This window comes from Amblyraja radiata, chromosome 13 (genome assembly GCF_010909765.2).
Source record: "Amblyraja radiata isolate CabotCenter1 chromosome 13, sAmbRad1.1.pri, whole genome shotgun sequence".
Taxonomy (NCBI): Eukaryota; Metazoa; Chordata; class Chondrichthyes; order Rajiformes; family Rajidae; genus Amblyraja; species Amblyraja radiata.
In genome coordinates, this window is record NC_045968.1 from 14,442,317 (window position 1) to 14,462,470 (window position 20,154).

The 20,154-nt window shown below is 47.4% G+C and overlaps 2 protein-coding genes across 6 annotated transcripts in view; one reads left to right on the forward strand and one right to left on the reverse strand.

Annotated features, from left to right (window-relative positions):
• The window catches only part of zmat3 (zinc finger matrin-type 3), a 29,111-nt gene extending 21,239 nt beyond the window's left edge, over window positions 1-7,872 (reverse strand). Inside the window, exon 1 of the mRNA XM_033032240.1 lies at window positions 7,665-7,872. Coding sequence (XP_032888131.1) covers window positions 7,665-7,872 — 208 coding nt within the window. The remainder of the gene's footprint in view (window positions 1-7,664) is intronic.
• mfn1 (mitofusin 1) overlaps window positions 6,288-20,154 on the forward strand; it is a 43,429-nt gene continuing 29,562 nt past the window's right edge. The window contains exons 1-5 of one of the 5 annotated variants that reach the window (XM_033031281.1): window positions 6,299-6,392; window positions 8,766-8,798; window positions 16,128-16,249; window positions 16,995-17,130; window positions 19,396-19,558. In XM_033031281.1, the coding sequence (XP_032887172.1) occupies window positions 16,135-16,249; window positions 16,995-17,130; window positions 19,396-19,558 (414 nt within the window). In that variant the 5' untranslated portion in view covers window positions 6,299-6,392; window positions 8,766-8,798; window positions 16,128-16,134. Of the gene's footprint in view, window positions 6,421-8,649; window positions 8,799-11,441; window positions 11,462-11,714; window positions 11,848-16,127; window positions 16,250-16,994; window positions 17,131-19,395; window positions 19,559-20,154 lie in introns of those variants that run through there. The other 4 variants (XM_033031280.1, XM_033031279.1, XM_033031283.1 and 1 more) reach the window with 4 other exon arrangements.

The following is a 20,154-nucleotide window of genomic DNA, read 5'->3' on the forward strand; positions in this document are numbered from 1 at the left end:
CCAAAAGCTATATCTAACTCTCTCTTGAATGCATCCAGTGAATTGCCTCCACTGCCTTCTGTGGCAGAGAAATTCCACAGATTCACAACTATCTGGCTCAAAAGGTTTTTCCTCATCTCAGTATTAATGGCCGACCCCTTATTCTTAAAATGTGATCCCTGGTTCTGGACTCGCCCATCATCGGATACATTTTTGCCTGCATCCAGCCTGTGCAATCCCTTAAGAATTTTATATGTTCTATGTTCCCCCTCTCATCCTAAATTCCAGTGAATATAAGCCCAGTCGATCCATTCTTTCATCATATGTCAGTCCCGACATCCCAGGAATTAACCTGGTGAACCTGCACTGCCTTCCAAATCTGCTGCTATTACATGTTTAATAATCGACTCAAGCATCTGCCCCACTACCGATGTCAGGCTAACTGGTCTATAATTGTTTTCTCTCCCCCTCCTTTCTTAAAAAGTGGGGTTACATTAGCTACCCTTTGATAGGTGACGTTTCTGGTCGGGATCCTTCTTAAGCCTGATTGTAGGAAGGGGGAGAAAGCTAGTAATTAGATGTGAGTGGGACAAAGTCTGGCAAGTGATAGATGGATACAGGTGAAGGGGGGGGGGGGGGGGGGGGGGTGAATAAAGGGAATTAAAGAATAATTCGTCCCCAAAATGGGCACATATGGCTATGATCTGAATTTGTTTTTAAAAAATGGTGAAATCAGAAGCATAGAGTCCAAGGACAAATGTGAAGAGCAATTCTACACCGAGCTGCACTGGAACAGTGGTTATCAATTAATCTTGCTTTAGTATCTGCATGGTGGCATTTCTGCAACAGCAAAATATATATATATTACTAAACGGAAAGAAATGTGTTTCACATTCGAGAACATCTGGAAAAATAGGGCTCTCTTTACAGTACAATACCTTTAGTAGTGGGAACAGAAACTGACAACTGCCATGTCACCAGGTGTGCAACTCAGAATCAATTAACAGATAAAGACAAATTATTAACATTTCCAAAAAGTAATAATCTACTGTAAGAAAAGTATCTGCAGTCAAGTATCACCTGAGTATTTTCAAAGTTAAAGGGACATCCTATGGTCTTATTTATTCTCTGATGATCATACATAGATACATAGACAATAGGCACAGTGGACCATTCGGCCCTTCGAGCCAGCCCCGCCATTCAATATGATCATGGCTGATCATCCACAATCAATACCCCCGTTTCTGCCTTCTCCCCATATCCCTTGATTCCGCTAGCTCTATCGAACTCTCTTTTGAATGCATCCAGTGAATCGGCCTCCAATGCCTTCTGTGGCAGAGAATTCCACAAATTCACAACTCTCTGTGTGAAAAAGATTTCTTCATCTCAGTTCTAAATGGCCTACCCCTTATTCTTAAACTGTGGCTCCTGGTTCTGGACTCCCCCAGCATCGGGAACATGTTTCCTGCATCTAGCGTGTCCAATCTCTTAAAAATGTTATATGTTTCTATAAGAAATCCTCTCATCCTTCTAAATTCCAGTGAATCATGGTGTCATACAGCATGGAAAGAGACTCTTTGGCCCAACTTAACCATGCCGACCAAAAGATGTCCCTTTTAAGCCAGTCCCAATTGCCCGTGTTTGGCCTAGATCCCTTTAAATCTTTTCTATCCATTTACCTGTCCAAGTGTCTTTTAAATGATACCTGCTTCAATTACTTCCTCTGGCAACTTGTTCCATTTATCGACCAATTGGAGTGAAAAAGCTGCCCCTCAAGTTCCCATTAAATCTTTCCCTTCTCAACTTAAACCAATGCCTTTGAACCAATAAGTTCTCGATTCCCCTACCCCAGCTACAAACCTGTGCATTCACCCTATCTATTTCTTTCATGATTTTATACACCATTATAAGAACAGTCGTCAGCCTCATTAAAAAATGCAATCAAATTTATGAGACACGATCTCCCATGCACAACACCAAGCTGACTCTGTAATCAACGACAAATACATGTCTATCTAATTCTTCAGTATCCTCTCCAGTAACTTTCCTACCACAGTTTATAGATCTATGTTTCTTTCTTTGGAATCTTTCTCAAATATAGTTATTGTGCTGATCTTAAACCACTGATGGGCAACACAGTGGCGCAGCTGGTAGAGCCGCTGCCTCACCGTATCAGAGACCTAGGTTTAATCCTGACCTCGGGTGCTGGTTGTGTGGTGTTTGCATGTTCTCCTTGTGACCACGTGGGTGTGCTCGGGTTTTGTCCCACATGCCAAAGACGCGCGGGTTCGTAGTTAGTTGGCCTTCTGTAAATTGTTCCCTAGTGTGTAGGGAGTGAATGAGAAAGTGGGATAACATAGAACTAGGGTGTGAATGGGCGATCGATGGTCAGCGTGGACGTGGGCAGAAGGGCCTGGTTCCGTGCTGTATCTCTAAACTAAACTGGATCCCTCGGCCCTTTTCTTCAGAAATGCTGCCTGTCCCGCTGAGTTACTCCAGCATTTTGTGTCTATCTTTGGTTTAAACCAGCATCTGCATTTTCTTCCTACACATGCTGAATGATGGATGTACAAGCAGCTGGGGTGGATCAGTGAGCTTGACATCTGTGGTGGGAATGTGTAGGAAGTAATTGCAGATGCTGGTTATACACCGAAAGATAGACAATTCTACTGATTGTACGCCTCCTAGTCACCTTCCCTCAGCTAACTTCTACATCTCCAGAGATGCTGTCTGACCCGCTGAGTTACTCCAGCATTTTGTGTCTATCTGTGGTGGAAAACCAGCGCCCGCAGTTCCTTCTTGAACATCTGTGGTGGGAAAGTTACAGGAGGGGATGCTGAAGGATATGGGATAGTCAGCATGGTTGTGTGCATGGAGATAGACACAAAGTACTGGAGTAACTCAGCGGGTCAGGCAGCATCTCTGGAGAGAAGGAACGGGTAACGTTTCGGGTCAGACCCCTTCTTCAGACTGAGAGTCGGGGGAGAAGGAGTCTAGACCTGGTCTAGAAGGGTAAGGGAAGTTGTGAAAACAACAGATCAAAGTAGAAGATGATAAGGAAATATAGAATGGTTCATTTAGCTGGGGGAAGGTGCAAGGAGGCATACAATCAGTAGATTTGTGTAGGTAGGAACTGCAGATGCTGGTTTACACTGACACAAAATGCTGAAGTAACTCAACAGGACAGGCTGCATCTCTGTAGAGAAGGTATAAGTGACATTTCGGATCGAGACCCTTCTTCATCCCCCCCAGTAACTTTCCCACCACAGATGTGTAAGAAGGAACATACAGATGCTGCTTTCCCACCACAGATGCCAGGCTCACTGATATAGCTTTCCCAGGTATTTAGACACAAAATGCTGGAGTAACTCAGCGGTAGACAAAAATGCTGGAGAAACTCAGCGGGTGAGGCAGCATCTATGGAGCGAAGGAAATAGGCGATGTTTCGGGTCGAGACCCTTCTTCAGACTGATGTGGGGGTGGGGGGGGTCGGGAGGAAGAAAGGAAGAGGCGGGAGACAGTGAGCAGTGGGAGAGCTGGGAAGGGGAAAGAAGGAGAAAGCAGGGACTACCTAAAATTGGAGGACAATGTTCATACCGCTGGGGTGTAAACTACCCACGCGAATATGGAGGTGCTGCACCCCCAATTTACGGTGGGCCTCACTCTGGCCATGGAGGAGGCCCAGGACAGAAAGGTCGGATTCGGAATGGGAGGGGGAGTTGAAGTGCTGAGCCACCGGGAGATCAGATTGGTTGTTGCGAACCGAGTGGAGGTGCTGGGCGAAGCGATCGCCAAGCCTACGCTTGGTCTCACCGATGTAGAGCAGCTGACACCTAGAGCAGTGGATGCAGGCTGCATCTCTGGAGATGTAGAAGTTAGCTAAGAGAAGGTGACAAGGAGGCGTACAATCAGTAGAATTGTCTATCTTTCGGTGTATAATCAGCATCTGCAATTTCTTCCTACACATTCCTATCACAGATGTCAAGCTCACTGAGCCACCCCAGCTGCTTGTACATCCCATCATTTAGCATGTGTAGGAAGGAACTGCAGATGCTGGTTTAAACTGAAGGTAGACACAAAATGCTGGAGTATCTCAGCGGGACTGGCGGCGTCTCTGGAGAGAAGGAATGGGTGACCGTTTCGGGTCGAGGGCCATTTCTTCAGACTGACATTATATCAATGTTTTACGTGTCATTCCTAACTGTCACCGTATGTCATGTTGTCACCTTGCGGGCGGAGCACAAGGCAAATTCCTTGTATGTGAATGTAAAAGGACTTACTTGACACACAAAGTCTTTTACTACATAACTTTATTAAAGGCACTACACACACTATGCCCTAGCTGTCCGTGATCATCACTGGAGCTAGAGAGCGAGCTGGAGGTGGGGAAGCTACAATTATACAAGAGACAATGGGAGTGGTTAGTAGTGGTGAGGTCACTATGTTAAAGGAGCATGCACTGATCTACAGTGAATACTTGTCCAATAAACGTATTTATTCATTCATTTTGTGTTTACATTTATGTATTGTGTGTCAGCATCCCCTCCATAACCTTCTCACCACAGATGTGTAAGAAGGAACATGCAGAAGCTGCTTTCCCACCACAGATCTGATGCCAGGCATCACTGATCCAGGTATTTAGACACAATAGGTCTGTTTCGGCCCGAAACGTCGCCTATTTTCCTTCGCTCCATAGATGCTGCTGCACCCGCTGAGTTTCTCCAGCATTTTGTGTACCTTCGATCTTCCAGCATCTGCAGTTCCTTCTTGAACATTTAGACACAATATGCTCGAGTAACTCAGTGGGACAGGCGGCATCTCTGGAGAGAAGTTTCGGGATCGAGAGTCTGAAGAAGGGTCTCGACCCCGAAACTCCTTCTGCATCTGGATCTGGATGTAGTACGCTGAAAAGCTCTAGGTAGAGCATCACTCAGCCTATGATGGTGGTGGACGTGCTGGTCGAGATGAGATGCTTTTGGAGTTGCATCTTTGCATGTGTTGATGTTTTGGACATCTCTGATGCTGGCTGGTAGGGTATTCCAATCCCTTCTCGCTGTCCGCGCTCATTTCCCCGGTTACTTTACTGTGCTGCGTCCCCCTGGTCACGGTGCACCGTGCCGGTACGGGAAGGGGAGATGAGGAGGCATCCAGCGGCCCCAACACCATCCCACCCCACCGCCATTTTGCCCGCTCCATCCCCCACCTGTACTGCCCCCCTCCCCCCTCCTCCATCAGGTTGTTCACCGCTGCGACCGCGGGTGGGAGGAGGGGATCCCACATATCCCCGCTGGCTGGAGCCACCTACCTTGGGGCCGGGCCCGCGGGCAGCCGGTGCCTCAGCGGCCGGTGCTGCGGCGGCGATGCCGGGCGGGCGGGCGGGCGGAGCGATGGACGCCGGGCCCGCCCCATGGCCCCGCCCCTCACGCTCGCTCGCTCGCTCGCGCTCCGCCGGCCGTTGCTCCGGGATCCGGCTCCACCAACGGCTCCCGCGTCGCGCGCCGTCGCCATGGCGACTGCGGGGCAACGGCGCCCGCACACGTGACGCGCTGCGGGGCAAACACGCCCCCCCCGCCGCCACCACGTGATCTCCGGGCTGCGGGGCAACGGCGCCGTGCCCCACGTGACGCGCTGCGGGGCAACAGCGCTGAGCCCTACGTGTCGTGCTGCGGGACAATCGCGCTCACCACGTGATTACTACGGGGGGGGGGGGGGGCGCGGATGGCTCCACCTGGATTACTACTTGGCCATCGCAATGGGCCACATGATCCATTGCGGGGCAAGCGGTGCGACCCACGTGATCCACAGCGGGGCAACCGGAGGGTCCCACGTGATCTAGGGGCGGGGCAACAGTATGTAGGGTCCACGTGACGCACTGCGGGGCAGCGGCGACGGCCCACGTGACGCAACTTGGAGGTGACCGCGCCCATTACGTGACGCGCTGCGGGGCAAAGATCCTATAGCGGTTCCGGTTACTACAAAATCAACTCAAACACTGCTTGTGAACCATTTAAAAAGAAATGATTTAAAAAACATTAAAAAAGACAATTTCCAGAATCAAATGTTATTGTTGACAAGAAGTATGAACTGACAGATTTATGAATCTAACCCACACAAACTGTTGCCCCACAACATTGATTACAATGCGAGTCGGGTCGGGTCAGGTAGGCTCAGGTTACTAAAATGGGCGTGGAAAAATGCCCATGATCCCCTCCACAGCGTACTACACGTCAGCCCATTGCATTTCGCAGGAGTAGCCTATCTTGCTCCGCTATAAGATCTTTGCTGCGGGGCAACCGCGCCCGTCACGTGACGCGCTGCGGGGCAGCGGCCTGGCCTGCGGGGCAGCCGAGAGCCGGTCAGTGGCCCTCGTCGTCTATTGAGCGGCTGGTCCCCTGAACACCCCAGTCTGCACAGCACAGCGCCGGCCCGTGTGGACAGGAGGTACTTAACCGCGCGTGTTCATCACTGATGGGAACGGAATTAGGAGTATCTCAGCGGGACTGGCGGCGTCTCTGGAGAGAAGGAATGGGTGACCGTTTCGGGTCGAGGCCATTTCTTCAGACTGACATTATTATCAATGTTTTACGTGTCATTCCTAACTGTCACCGTATGTCATGTTGTCACTTGCGGGCGGAGCACCAAGGCAAATTCCTTGTATGTGAATGTAAAAGGACTTACTTGACACACAAAGTCTTTTACTACATAACTTTATTAAAGGCACTACACACACTATGCCCTAGCTGTCCGTGATCATCACTGGAGCTAGAGAGCGAGCTGGAGGTGGGGAAGCTACAATTATACAAGAGACAATGGGGAGTGGTTAGTAGTGGTGAGGTCACTATGTTAAAGGAGCATGCACTGATCTACAGTGAATACTTGTCCAATAAACGTATTTATTCATTCATTTTGTGTTTACATTTATGTATTGTGTGTCAGCATCCCCTCCAGTAACCTTCTCACCACAGATGTGTAAGAAGGAACATGCAGAAGCTGCTTTCCCACCACAGATCTGATGCCAGGCATCACTGATCCAGGTATTTAGACACAATAGGTCTGTTTCGGCCCGAAACGTCGCCTATTTCCTTCGCTCCATATATGCTGCTGCACCCGCTGAGTTTCTCCAGCATTTTTGTGTACCTTCGACCTTCCAGCATCTGCAGTTCCTTCTTGAACATTTAGACACAATATGCTCGAGTAACTCAGTGGGACAGGCGGCATCTCTGGAGAGAAGTTTCGGGATCGAGAGTCTGAAGAAGGGTCTCGACCCCGAAACTCCTTCTGCATCTGGATCTGGATGTAGTACGCTGAAAAGCTCTAGGTAGAGCATCACTCAGCACTATGATGGTGGTGGACGTGCTGGTCGAGATGGAGATGCTTTTGGAGTTGCATCTTTGCATGTGTTGATGTTTTGGACATCTCTGATGCTGGCTGGTAGGGTATTCCAATCCCTTCTCGCCTGTCGCGCTCATTTCCCCGGGTACTTTACTGTGCTGCGTCCCCCCTGGTCACGGTGCACCGTGCCGGTACGGGAAGGGAGGGAAGGGGAGATGAGGAGGCATCCACCCACCCACCGCCATTTTGCCCGCTCCATCCCCACCTGTACTGCCCTCCTCCATCAGGTTGTTCACCGCTGCGACCGCGGGTGGGAGGAGGGGATCCCACATATCCCCGCTGGCTGGAGCCACCTACCTTGGGGCCGGGCCCGCGGGCAGCCGGTGCCTCAGCGGCCGGTGCTGCGGCGGCGATGCCGGGCGGGCGGGCGGGCGGAGCGATGGACGCCGGGCCCGCCCCATGGCCCCGCCCCTCCCCGCTCGCTCGCTCGCTCGCGCTCCGCCGGCCGTTGCTCCGGGATCCGGCTCCACCAACGGCTCCCGCGTCGCGCGCCGTCGCCATGGCGACTGCGGGGCAACGGCGCCCGCACACGTGACGCGCTGCGGGGCAAACACGCCCCCCCGCCGCCAGCACGTGATCTCCGGGCTGCGGGGCAACGGCGCCGTGCCCCACGTGACGCGCTGCGGGGCAACAGCGCTGAGCCCTACGTGTCGTGCTGCGGGACAATCGCGCTCACCACGTGATTACTACGGGGGGGGGGGGGGGTGGCTCCACCTGGATTACTACTTGGCCATCGCAATGGGCCACATGATCCATTGCGGGGCAAGCGGTGCGACCCACGTGATCCACAGCGGGGCAACCGGAGGGTCCCACGTGATCTAGGGGCGGGGCAACAGTATGTAGGGTCCACGTGACGCACTGCGGGGCAGCGGCGACGGCCCACGTGACGCAACTTGGAGGTGACCGCGCCCATTACGTGACGGGCTGCGGGGCAAAGATCCTATAGCGGTTCCGGTTACTACAAAATCAACTCAAACACTGCTTGTGAACCATTTAAAAAGAAATGATTTAAAAAACATTAAAAAAGACAATTTCCAGAATCAAATGTTATTGTTGACAAGAAGTATGAACTGACAGATTTATGAATCTAACCCACACAAACTGTTGCCCCACAACATTGATTACAATGCGAGTCGGGTCGGGTCAGGTAGGCTCAGGTTACTAAAATGGGCGTGGAAAAATGCCCATGATCCCCTCCATAGCGTACTACACGTCAGTCCATTGCATTTCGCAGGAGTAGCCTATCTTGCCCCGCTATAAGATCTTTGCTGCGGGGCAACCGCGCCCGTCACGTGACGCGCTGCGGGGCAGCGGCCTGGCCTGCGGGGCAGCCGAGAGCCGGTCAGTGGCCCTCGTCGTCTATTGAGCGGCTGGTCCCCTGAACACCCCAGTCCGCACAGCACAGCGCCGGCCCGTGTGGACAGGAGGTACTTAACCGCGCGTGTTCATCACTGATGGGGAACGGAATTAGGCCATTCGGCCCATCAAGGCTACTCCGCCATTCAATCATGGCCGATCTATCTCTCCCTCCTCACCCCATTCTCCCGCCGTCTCCCCAAAACCCTGACACCCGCATCTCTCCCTGTCTGCCTTAAATATGTCCACTGACTTGGCCTCCACACCCTTCTGTTCCTCTGAGCCAGTAAAATAACATGATGCCAAGCCATTAAGCTGGAGAGAGATATAATTTACGAGGATGTTGGCAGGACGTGAGGGTCATAAACTGCAGGGAGAGGTTGAGCAGGCCAGGACTTTATTCCTTGGAGGATGAGGGGTGATCTTGTGAGAGGTGTACAAAATCATGAGGAGGATAGATTGGGTAAACTGAGATGAGGAAAAACGTTGTCATCCAGAGAGTTGTGAATCTGTGGAATTCTCTGCCACAGAAGGCAGTGGAGGCCAATTCACTGGATGTTTTCAAGAGAGAGTTAGACTTAGCTAAGGGGAAAAGCAGGAGCGGGGTACAGATTGTGGATGATCAGCCATTACCATATTGAATGGCGGTGCTGGCTCGAAGGGCTGTATGGCCTTACTCCTGCACCTATTTTCTATGTTTAAACACAGACTTTTAGCCCCCAGAGTAGGGGAATCAAGAACATAGATATAAGGTGAGCGGGGGAAAGGTTTAACTGTAAACTACATCACACAGAGGGTGGTGGGTGCATGGAACGAGTGCCAGAGAAGGTAATTGAGGAAGGTACTATAACACAGGTCACAGTTTAAGGATAAGGGGGAAATCTTTTAGGACCGAGATGAGGAAAACATTTTTCACACAGAGAGTGGTGAATCTCTGGAATTCTCTGCCACAGAAGGTAGTTGAGGCCAGTTCATTGGCTATATTTAAGAGGGAGTTAGATGTGGCCCTTGTGGCTAAAGGGATCGGGGGGTATGGAGAGGAGGCAGGTACAGGATACTGAGTTGGATGATCAGCCATGATCATATTGAATGGCGGTGCAGGCTCGAAGGGCCGAATGGCCTACTCCTGCACCTATTTTCTAAGTTTCTAACATTTAACCGACAACAAAAAAAAACAAAGCACCAGACTAACTCAGCAGGTCAGGCATTGTTTCTGGAGGACACGGATAGGCTATGTTTCGGATCGGAACCCTTCTTTAGACTGATTGTAGAAGGGGTGAGAAAGCTAGCATGATTAAAGCAGGATAGTATTAATATTTGGATCGATACCTCTCCCTCCTCTACTGCTCTAATACTCTTTGTCTCCTTTTCGTCTCTAGCCTTTGTTCACCCATCTATTAATCATCCCCCCTCACCTGCCCTCTTCTTCTTCTATGTAGTTTTTTTTGGCGGTTGGCAAACAACTTTTCAGTGCATTACCGCCACCAACTGGTATGGAGTGTGGATCAAAGAACATTATAACTTATATACTAATAACCTATATCTTTCCGAACAAATTGGTTACCCTGAGAAAAAGCAATAGGATTTGATAGCACTTATATGAATTCTTTTGTAAAATCCCCCTCACCAGTATTCATCTACCAGTGCTTTGTCCAGCCCCCGCCTCTTGCCCAGCTTTCTCCTCCCCTACTACAGTCAGTCTGATGAAGAGTCCCAACCCAAAACATTACCTATCCATGTTCTCCAGAGATGCTGCCTGACCCGCTGAGTTGCTCCAGCAATTTGTGTATTTTTGGTGTAAACGAGCACCTAAAAGAAAGTTGGACAATAGGAGAGGTTTAGAGGGATAAGGGCCAAACTCGGACATATGGCACTAGGTTAGATGGGGCATCTTGGTCGGCATGGACGAGTTGGGCCGAATGGCCTGGTTCCGTGCTACATGAATCTTAGCAACCGAACCCTGACCTAACTCGCTCATTCACAAGTTTTAAAGTTTGTAAACTCATAAGTGATAGGAGCAGAAATTAGGCCATTCAGCCCACCGTCAACTCCACCGTTCAATCGTGGCTGATCTATCTCTCCCTCTTAACCCCATTCTCCTGCCTTCTCTCCATAACCCCTGACACCTGTACTATCTGTCCCTGCCTTAAAAATATCCATTGGCAGCCTCCACAGCCCTCGATGGCAATGAATTCCACAGATTCACCACCCACTAACTATGGAAATTCTTCCTCATCTCCTTCCTAAAGGAACGTCATTTAATTCTGAGGCTGTGACCCCGGAAACATCCCCTCCACATCCACTCTATCCAAGCCTTTCACTATTCTGTAAGTGCATCACTTTCGTCCATAAATCAAATTTTGTAATTGAAATAACTAACAGATTGTAAAGGCATTGGGGTGGAGGCACTGTTTATACAGAACCCTCTTGAAAGTATAAAGCCCTAGTTAATTTGTAAACAGAAGTGAAAAAGATTTCCTTTGCGTTTCCCCTATTTTGCCCGTAGACACTTTAGTAAAACTCATGTTTTATCATATATTTTATCATATATTTAGCCTGTTGAAATTACAAAACATGCTGTAAATAGTAAATAAAAAGACCGTCATCCAATAAAAACAGTTCAAATGGGCCACACGAGGCCGTGGCATTATGACATGTAGTTGTCACCATTCATAAAGTTACTCAATTTAAAGCTGCACTTGTCCAAGTGAAAATATTACCAGGAAGGAAGCAGGTAGGGTCATAAAACTAACTGTGGCGAATCAGTGTTGGTCATTCACCAGTTTTCACTAGTGTTGGTCTAGTTTGTGCAACTGGACACCCGAGTAGGTGATTTATTTTAGCAGAGCTCGGTGGTATATTGAGGAAAGGCAAAATGTCAGTGTGACCTTGCACGTGAACGGCGAATTGTACCGGCATTCAAATGATTGATAATAGTTCAGCTGTTATGTTCACCCATATGACCTCGGGTTATTTTCTCTAATTGCCCGGGGAAGAGGGGAGGCAAGAATATTTACTTTGCAACTAACTATTGCCTACTGACGCGCGTGCACGCGGGCTCGGGCACGCGTGGTCGCGGCCGAGCTGCATTTCAGGTTGTTGCCCCGTGTGCTGAGAGAGGTAAGTAAGTGGGGATTGCAGGCTCCTGCAATGGTGCTGCGTTAGTTCCCGGTTGGACCGGGTCTCTGTGAGCTGCTGGCTGGGCCCGGCCGCTGGTGCGAGTCTCTCATCTCACACAGGTCTTCCTCGGGCCTTGGAATAAACCAGCTCGAAGTTGCTGTGAAATGCAGGCACGGATAGCAGATTGACGTTACATGATGCACTCGGTTTTAATAGTTTTCCTGCAGCCTCATTTACTGCACGTTAAGAGTGGGGAGTGCTTACCATGCAAGAACTGTGGGGGTTGGTTGCCCTCAAAAGTGCAGTCTCCTTAACTAAAACTGGATTATGCTCTGACTCCACTGTAAATGGGAGCACACAACATTTCTAGTGCCTTTCAAATCTGTCACAGGTTCTGTGCTTCCACCCCGCTAGTTAGGATGGAGTGAATTAGATCTTGGGGCTACTGCAGTGGTACAGGTTCCTAGTGAGACCACACCTGGAGTATTGTGTGCTGTTATGGTCTCCAAATTTGAGAAAGGACATATTTGCTATTGAGGGAGTGCAGCGTAGGTTCACAAGGTTAATTCCCAATGGGGTGGGACTGTCATATGCTGAGAGAATGGAGCAGTTGGGCTTGTATACTCTGGAATTTAGAAGAATGAGAGGGGACCTTATTGAAACTTATAAGATTATTAAAGGGCCTGTCCCATTTGGCGAATTTTTTTTTTCGGCGACTGCCGGCGTCATATCAGTGTCGCCAAAAGATTTTGAACGCGGCGACAAAAAAATGTTGCGACACTTGAAAAAACACCGCGCGTCAATACGCCATCATGCCGTGTCACGCCACAAATTTTTCGGTGACCTGATACGTTAGTCAATGATGCCGGCAGTCGCTGAAAAAAATTGGCAAGTGGGACAGCCCCTTAAGGGTTTGGACATGCTAGAGGCAGGAAACATTTTCCCGATGTTGGGGGAAGTCCAGAACCAGGGGCCACAGTTTAAGAATAAGGGGTAAGCCATTTAGAACGGAGACGAGGAAACACTTTTTCACACGGAGAGTTGTGAGTCTGTGGAATTCTCTGCCTCGGAGGGCGGTGGAGGCCAGTTCTCTGGATACTTTCAAGAGAGAGCTAGATAGGGCTCTTGAAGATAGCGGAGTCAGGAAATCTGGGGCGACGGCAGGAACGGGGTACTGATTGTGGATGATCAGCCATGATCACATTAAATGGTGGTGCTGGCTTGAAGGGCCGAATGGCCTAGTCCTGCATCTTTTGTCTATTGTCTATAAAGGAAATAAGGGAATGGGGAAAAAGCAGGAACGGGGTACTGATTTTAGATGATCAGCCATGATCATATTGAATGGTGGTGCTGGCTCGAAGGGCCAAATGGCCTACCCCTGCACCTATTTTTCTATGTACCTGCAAGAAATGATTCTAAGTAAATGAAAGTGAAAATGAAAACTTTTTGTTGAATAATTATTGTTGGAGTTTTGGACATTGATTGGATGTACTGATGCAGTCTGACTAGTAGACTTGAATAAATACGGCTTTTCATATTATTGGTAAATGAATGAATTCTCAGCAGCATGGGCACTTATTGATACTTTAACGCACTAACAGGATCATTCTGTAGCAAAGACGAGTGGTGTGCATAAAATCATGTGGGGAATAGAAAAGGTGACAATTAACTCTCTTGACTTGACGACTTGAATGCACAGAGTAAGGGGATCAAGAACCAGAGGAGATAGTTTAAGGTGAAGAGGGGAGGGGGGGGGAAGATTTAATCGGAACCGGAGTGACAACTTTTTCACACAGAGGGTGGCGGGTATATGGACCGAACTGCCAGAGGAGGTAGTTGTGGCAGGTACTACTACAACATTTAAAAGACAAAAATGAGTCTGAAGAAGGGTTCCGATCCAAAACGTCACCTGTTCCTTTTCTCCAGAGATGCTACCTGACCCGCTGAGTTGCTCCAACACTTTGTGTCTATCTTTGGTATAAACCAGCACCTGCAGTTCCTTCCTACACAAAAGACACAAAGTGCCAGACTGGAGCGAAAGAATAGGTGATGTTTCGGGTCGAGACCCTTCTTGGAGAAAAATCCTCGACCCGAAATGTCACTTATTCCTTCGCTCCATAGATGCTGCCTCACCCACTGAGTTTCTCCAGCATATTTGTCTACCTTCAAAGTGCCAGACTGTCTCAGAGGGGAAGGCAGCATCTTGGGGGGATGTGGATAGGCTATTTGTGACAGGTACCTTCTTTAGAATGAGTGTAGCAAGCAGGAGAAAGCTAGAATTATTAAAATAGGATAGTATTAAACGGTGGTGATGATGAAACTGATAATGCTAATTGTCTTCTAATACTGTTTGGGACAAAGACCCATCATTTATTTATTTGCCTCTGTACTCCATAATTTGAGATTTGTAATAGTAAAAATCACATGTGGTTAAAGTGCACATTGTCAGATTTTAATAAAGGGCCATTTTTATACATTTTGGTTTCACCATGGAGAAATTACAGCAGTGTTTATACATAGTCCCCCCCATTTCAGGGCACCATAATGTTTGGGACACAGCAATGTCATAGAAACATAGAAAATAGGTGCATGAGTAGGCCATTCGGCCCTTCGAGTCTGCACCGCCATTCAATATGATCATGGCATGTAAATGAAAGTAGTCATGTTTAGTATTTTGTTGCATATCCTTTGCATGCAATGACTGCTTGAAGTCTGCGAAACATGTACATTACCAGTTGCTGGGTGTCTTCTCTGGTGATGCTCTGCCAGGCCTGTATTGCAGCCATCTTGAGCTTATTCTTGTTTTGGGGGCTAGTCCCCTTCAGTTTTCTCTTTAGCATATAAAAAGCATGCTCAATTGGGTTCAGATCGAGTAATTGACTTGGCCACTCAAGAATTGACCATTTTTTAGCTTTGAAAAATTCCCTTGTTGCTTTAGCAGTATGTTTGGGATCATTGTCTTGCTGTAGAATGAACTGCCGGCCAATGAGTTTTGAGGCATTTAAGCAGATAGGATGCATCTATACACTTCAGAATTCATTACGCTACGACCATCTGCAGTTGTATCATCAATTCTTCTTCTTTCGTGTGGCGTGCACAGCCTAAAGTTGTTGGACAACTTGTTCTATTTGATCTTCCGTTTGTGCACGTCTCGTTGATTGCATTAGTCGAAACAGGGCGGACCACGTGAAGGTTGCAATCTTCCACCCCGTATCATCAATGAAGATAAGTGAGTCAGTACCTTCAGCAGCCATACATGCCCAGACTATAACCACCCCCACCACAGTGTTTCACAGACGACGTGGTATGCTTTGGATCTTAGGCAGTTCCTTCTCTCCTCCATACTTTGCTCTTGCCATCACTCTGATATAAATTAATCTTCGTCTCATCTGTCCACAAGACCTTTTTCCAGAGCTGTGGTTGCTCTTTTAAGTACTTCTTGGCAAACTGTAACCTGGTCATCCCATTTTTGTGGCTAACCAGTGGTTTGGATCTTGTGTAGCCTCTGTATTTATGTTCATGAAGTCTTCTGCGGACAGTGGTCATTGACAAATCCACACCTGACTCCTGAAGAGTGTTTCTGATCTGTTGGACAGGTGTTTAGGGATTTTTCCTTATTATAGAGATAATTTTTCTGTCATCAGCTGTGGAGGTCTTCCTTGGCCTGTCAGTCCCTTTGCAATTAGTAAACTCGCCAGTGCTCTCTTTCTTCTTAATGATGTTCCAAACAGTTGATTTTAGTAAGCCTAAGGTTTGGCTGATGTCTCTAACAGTTTTATTCTAGTTTCTCATAATGGCTTATTTGACATTCATTGGTCCTCATGTTGATAAACAGCATTGAAAGTTTCCAAAGGTGATGGAAAGACTAGGTGCTGAGAGCTCTCTTATACCTGCATTAAGGAGGCAATTAAACACACCTGAGCAATTACAAACACCTGTGAAGCCATGTGTCCTAAACATTATGGTGCCCTGAAATGGGGGGAACTATGTATAAACACAGCTGTAATTTCTACATGGTGAAACCAAAATGTATAAAAATGGCCTTTTATAAAATCTGACAATGTGCACTTTAACCACATGTGATTTTTTTTTTCTATTACAAATCTCAAATTGTGGAGTACAGAGGCAAATAAATAAATGATGGGTCTTTGTACCAAACATTATGGAGGGCACTGTACTCTTGTTAAAAGACTCTTTTTAAAATGTGCTCAATAAGTTAGCTGCCACTGCCACTGCGTTAGAATGATTTTCTTTCACCTACTAATGTGTTCTGTCTACAGTTGAACCATGGCAGACACAAGTTCATCTCCACTCAAGCACTTTGTACAAGCTAAGAAGAAGATTAATACCATCTTTGAACAACTGTTGGAATATGTTAATGAAGGTGCAAGGTTTATTGAAGGTAAACGATGAATGGATATTTTCATAGACCTAATAGTTGTCATCATGTAGAGAAAGTAACAGGTGTTGAGCCATAACTTGTGCATTGTAACCTAGAGCTATGTTGCTTATAACTTGTCCCACCCCGGTCATTCCTTCCACTCCCCGCTCCCATCTGGCAGAAGGTACAGAAGTTTGAAAACGCGCACCACCAGACCCAGGAACAGCTTCTTCCCTCTGTTATCAGGCTTCTGAATGGTCCTTCCATAAGCTAGGGTACTGTCCGATTCACCTCTACCCCATTGCAGACATTGGACTTTGTCTCTGGAACTGGTGCGCTACAATGCTGAGAACTATATTCTGCACTCTATCTTCCCCTTTGCTCTACCTATTGTACTTGAGTTTGACTTGATTGCATTAATGTATATCTGATCTGATATATAGCTTTTCACTATATTTTGGTACACATGTCAATAATAAACCTAAACATTGGTTGCCGAACGTCCACTGTGGGAGAAGCGGCATTAACATTGGGGCAGCATTGTGGGGCACCAGTGCTGGGGAATGGGGTTGAGAGGGAATGGTAGATCAGCCATGCTTGAATGGCAGCGTTGACTCGATGGGCCAAATGGCCTAATTCTGCTCCTATGACATGAACTTGTGATTCCTGATTTGGGCATTTTGGTTTGTCAAAAGTGATTTTTTTTTTTTAATGCAAGATTTTATTTTCACTGGCTCTCCTTACTGTGACCGTTTGATTCTGTCAGCGTCTCGTCAGAATGAAGGCCTGGAGAAGATAACAACACAGCAACAGTTGTCGGAGATAGAAATATTTGCTTCCAAAGTGGCTGGAATCCGCGAGGTGCTGGCACGTCGGCACATGAAAGTAGCCTTTTTTGGAAGGTGAGACGCACGGTTCTCTTGTGTAGGAAGGAACTGCAGATGCTAGTTTACACGGTAAATAGACAAAAAATGCTGCAGTAACTCAGCGGGACAGGCAGCATCTCTGGAGAGAAGGAATGGGTGACGTTTCGGGTCGAGACCCATCATCAGACCGAGAGTCAGGGAGGGAGATACGAGAGGTATGAGAAGGTACAGAACACTGCTCTGTTCGGTACGGTCCTGTCTGTACCTTCCCTTACCTCTGGTTTACCCCTCCCTGACTCTCAGTCTGAAGAAGGGTCTCGATCCGAAACGTCACCCATTCCTTCTCTCCAGAGATGCTGCCTCAGCCGCCGAGTTTCTTCAACATTTTTGTCTACCTCAGTCTGATGAAGTATCTCAACCCGAAACGTCACTTATTCCTTTTCTCTTGTGCAAGATTCTCTTGTCTTTGATCATGATTAGAGATATTAATTTGTATAAAGACCCGGATTATATTTTTTGATGTATAAAATGTAACCTTTTTTAAATCTGGAACCAGAACGAAAGGGTGGTGCTTAACAAACTACAGTTGTCACAGTTCTGGTTAGATAGAATAAACTGTAGTGATTTGGTGATGGCTAGTTTAGGTGTTACCAACATTTTTTTACTTTATTAGAATGAGGAAGGCTCGTAGAAATAATGAAATTCATTGTTTTCGGTCAAAGGAAAGAATTTGATTTGGGCGTAACAGTAGTTTTAGTTTAGAGATACTAAACTATCTCTGGGAAACAGGCCCTTCAGCCCACTGAATCCGCACTGACCAGCAATGACCCATAGGCTAGTTCTATTCTGCACACTAGGAACAATTTACAGAAGTCAATTAACCTACAAACACACACATCTTTGAAGTGTGGGAGGAAACCGGAGCACCCGGAGGAAACCCACGCAGGCCATGAGGAGAACGTACAAGATCCATAGTCGGGACAAAAGTGCTGGAGAAACTTAGCGGGTGCGGCAGCATCTATGGAGCGATGGAAATAGGCAACGTTTCGGGCTAAATCCCCGGTCTCTGGAGCTGTGAGGCAGCAACTCTACCGCTGGATTACTTTGCCACCCTAATTATCTTAATTTAAACTGAGGGATTAGAGGTAAAGTGTTCTTTAAAATATTACTGCCTTTTAATCCATTATTTTGGACATATTGGATTCAGAACATGGTCATGAGCATCAAATAACTGAAAACAACAAGCATTTACTTTCCTCATTGAAGAACCTAAAGGGCCTGCAGGTGGAAAACTGACAGCTCCAATTATAGCTGTAATGATTTTCAGCCTTTGTTATTGCCAAGTCGGGTACAATTTCTACGTGGGGAAACTATAGGAGGCTGCTGCTATTTCCCCATAGATTGTGGTCACATGCTGTCCTGTGAAAATATAGTTTAATTTAGTTTAGAGACGCAGTGCGGAAACAGGCCCGTCGGCCCACTGAGTCCACGCCAACCAGCGATCCCTGCACACTAATACTATCCTAAACTGGCTAGGGACAATTTACATTTATACCAAGCCAATTAACCTGTATGTCTTTGGAGTGTGGGAGTAAATTGAAGATCTTGGGGGGGGGGGGGGGCCACGCGGACACATGGAGAGCCTACAAACCTCCGTACAGACAGCACCTGTAGTCTGGATCGAACCCGGGTCTCTAAGTGTTGAACGGCAGCAACACTACCGCTGTGCCATTGTGCTGCGCTGCGGATAGTTGAATTTTTATTATCAATGTTTCTGCCCTCGACTACACTTTCATATGGTCACCTGAAAATAAGTCACGGGGCATTGTCTTCCATGAATTGAGTTGCGGATTTTCTGTGTAAAAGAAAATTCTGTGCGATGTTGAAAGAAAATATTGTGGCGGCACCCGGTGGTTGGGCCACTAGCTACACGAACCCTCAGCAGTCAGTCACGTGACTGGGCAATGGCAGGGAGGAGTTGTCACGGGGTACAGGGGTGTGTCCTGGGATATATAACGAACCCTGGGACAACCCTCTCTCTTTTCTCTCTCTCTCTCTCTCTCTCTCTCTTACTTTGAGCTGACCAGCTCTCTTCTCTCTAGGGGTGAGTGTCCTTCCACCTCAGCAGGGGCTCACCTCGCGCCCACGAGGCAACGGCCTCGCAGCAGCAACAGAAACTTTATGTTAGAGGACCAACGTGCATGTATAACAAACCTTTTATGCCTGAATAAAGTAACCCATTTGTTCACCACTTTTGGTGCCTCTACAATATGTCCTTTAAAATGTTTTGTGTTTTCATAGAACAAGTAATGGAAAGAGTACTGTGATCAACGCAATGTTATGGGACAAGGTACTGCCCAGTGGCATTGGACATACGACCAACTGCTTCCTGAGTGTGGAAGGAACAGATGGAGATAAAGCCTATTTGATGACTGAAGACTCTGAGGAAAAGAAGAACGTGAAAGTAAGTGTTTGTTTATGCAGGGGCATGCGTTTCTGGGAATTTAAGATCAGTAGGAATTAATCAGCATGCTCTCGACTGTGCACCTGTAGAAGTTCGAGAGAGTCCTCCTTGACATACCGACTCTCTGTAATCTCAGGAAGTAGAGGCGCTGATGTGCTTTCTTTATGATTGCATCTGGGACCAGGAGAGATCTTTGGATGTAGTTTTGAAATGAAACAGCTCTGCTGTGAAGACCAGTTAAGGTCAAATGTATCCTGAACTAGGATTACCATAGAAGTGTTTGTTCCTAATCTCACTTTTAAATTCCTCATTCCCCTATGGTAATCCTAATCCCACCCCAAGGAGACTGCTTCCCTGACTAATCTACAATCTGCAATATATAACATCTGCTTCACTTCATGGGGAACATTTCAAGCTTGAAAGTGCGCACCACCAGACTCAGGAACAGCTTCTTCCCCTTTGTGATCAAGTTTCTGAATGGTCCTTCCAGAAGCTAGGGCACTGTCCATTTCACCTCTACCTCTCTGGATATTGGACTTTGTTTCTGAAACTGATGCTCTCCAATCTATATTCTACACTCTGCATCTTTCCCTTTG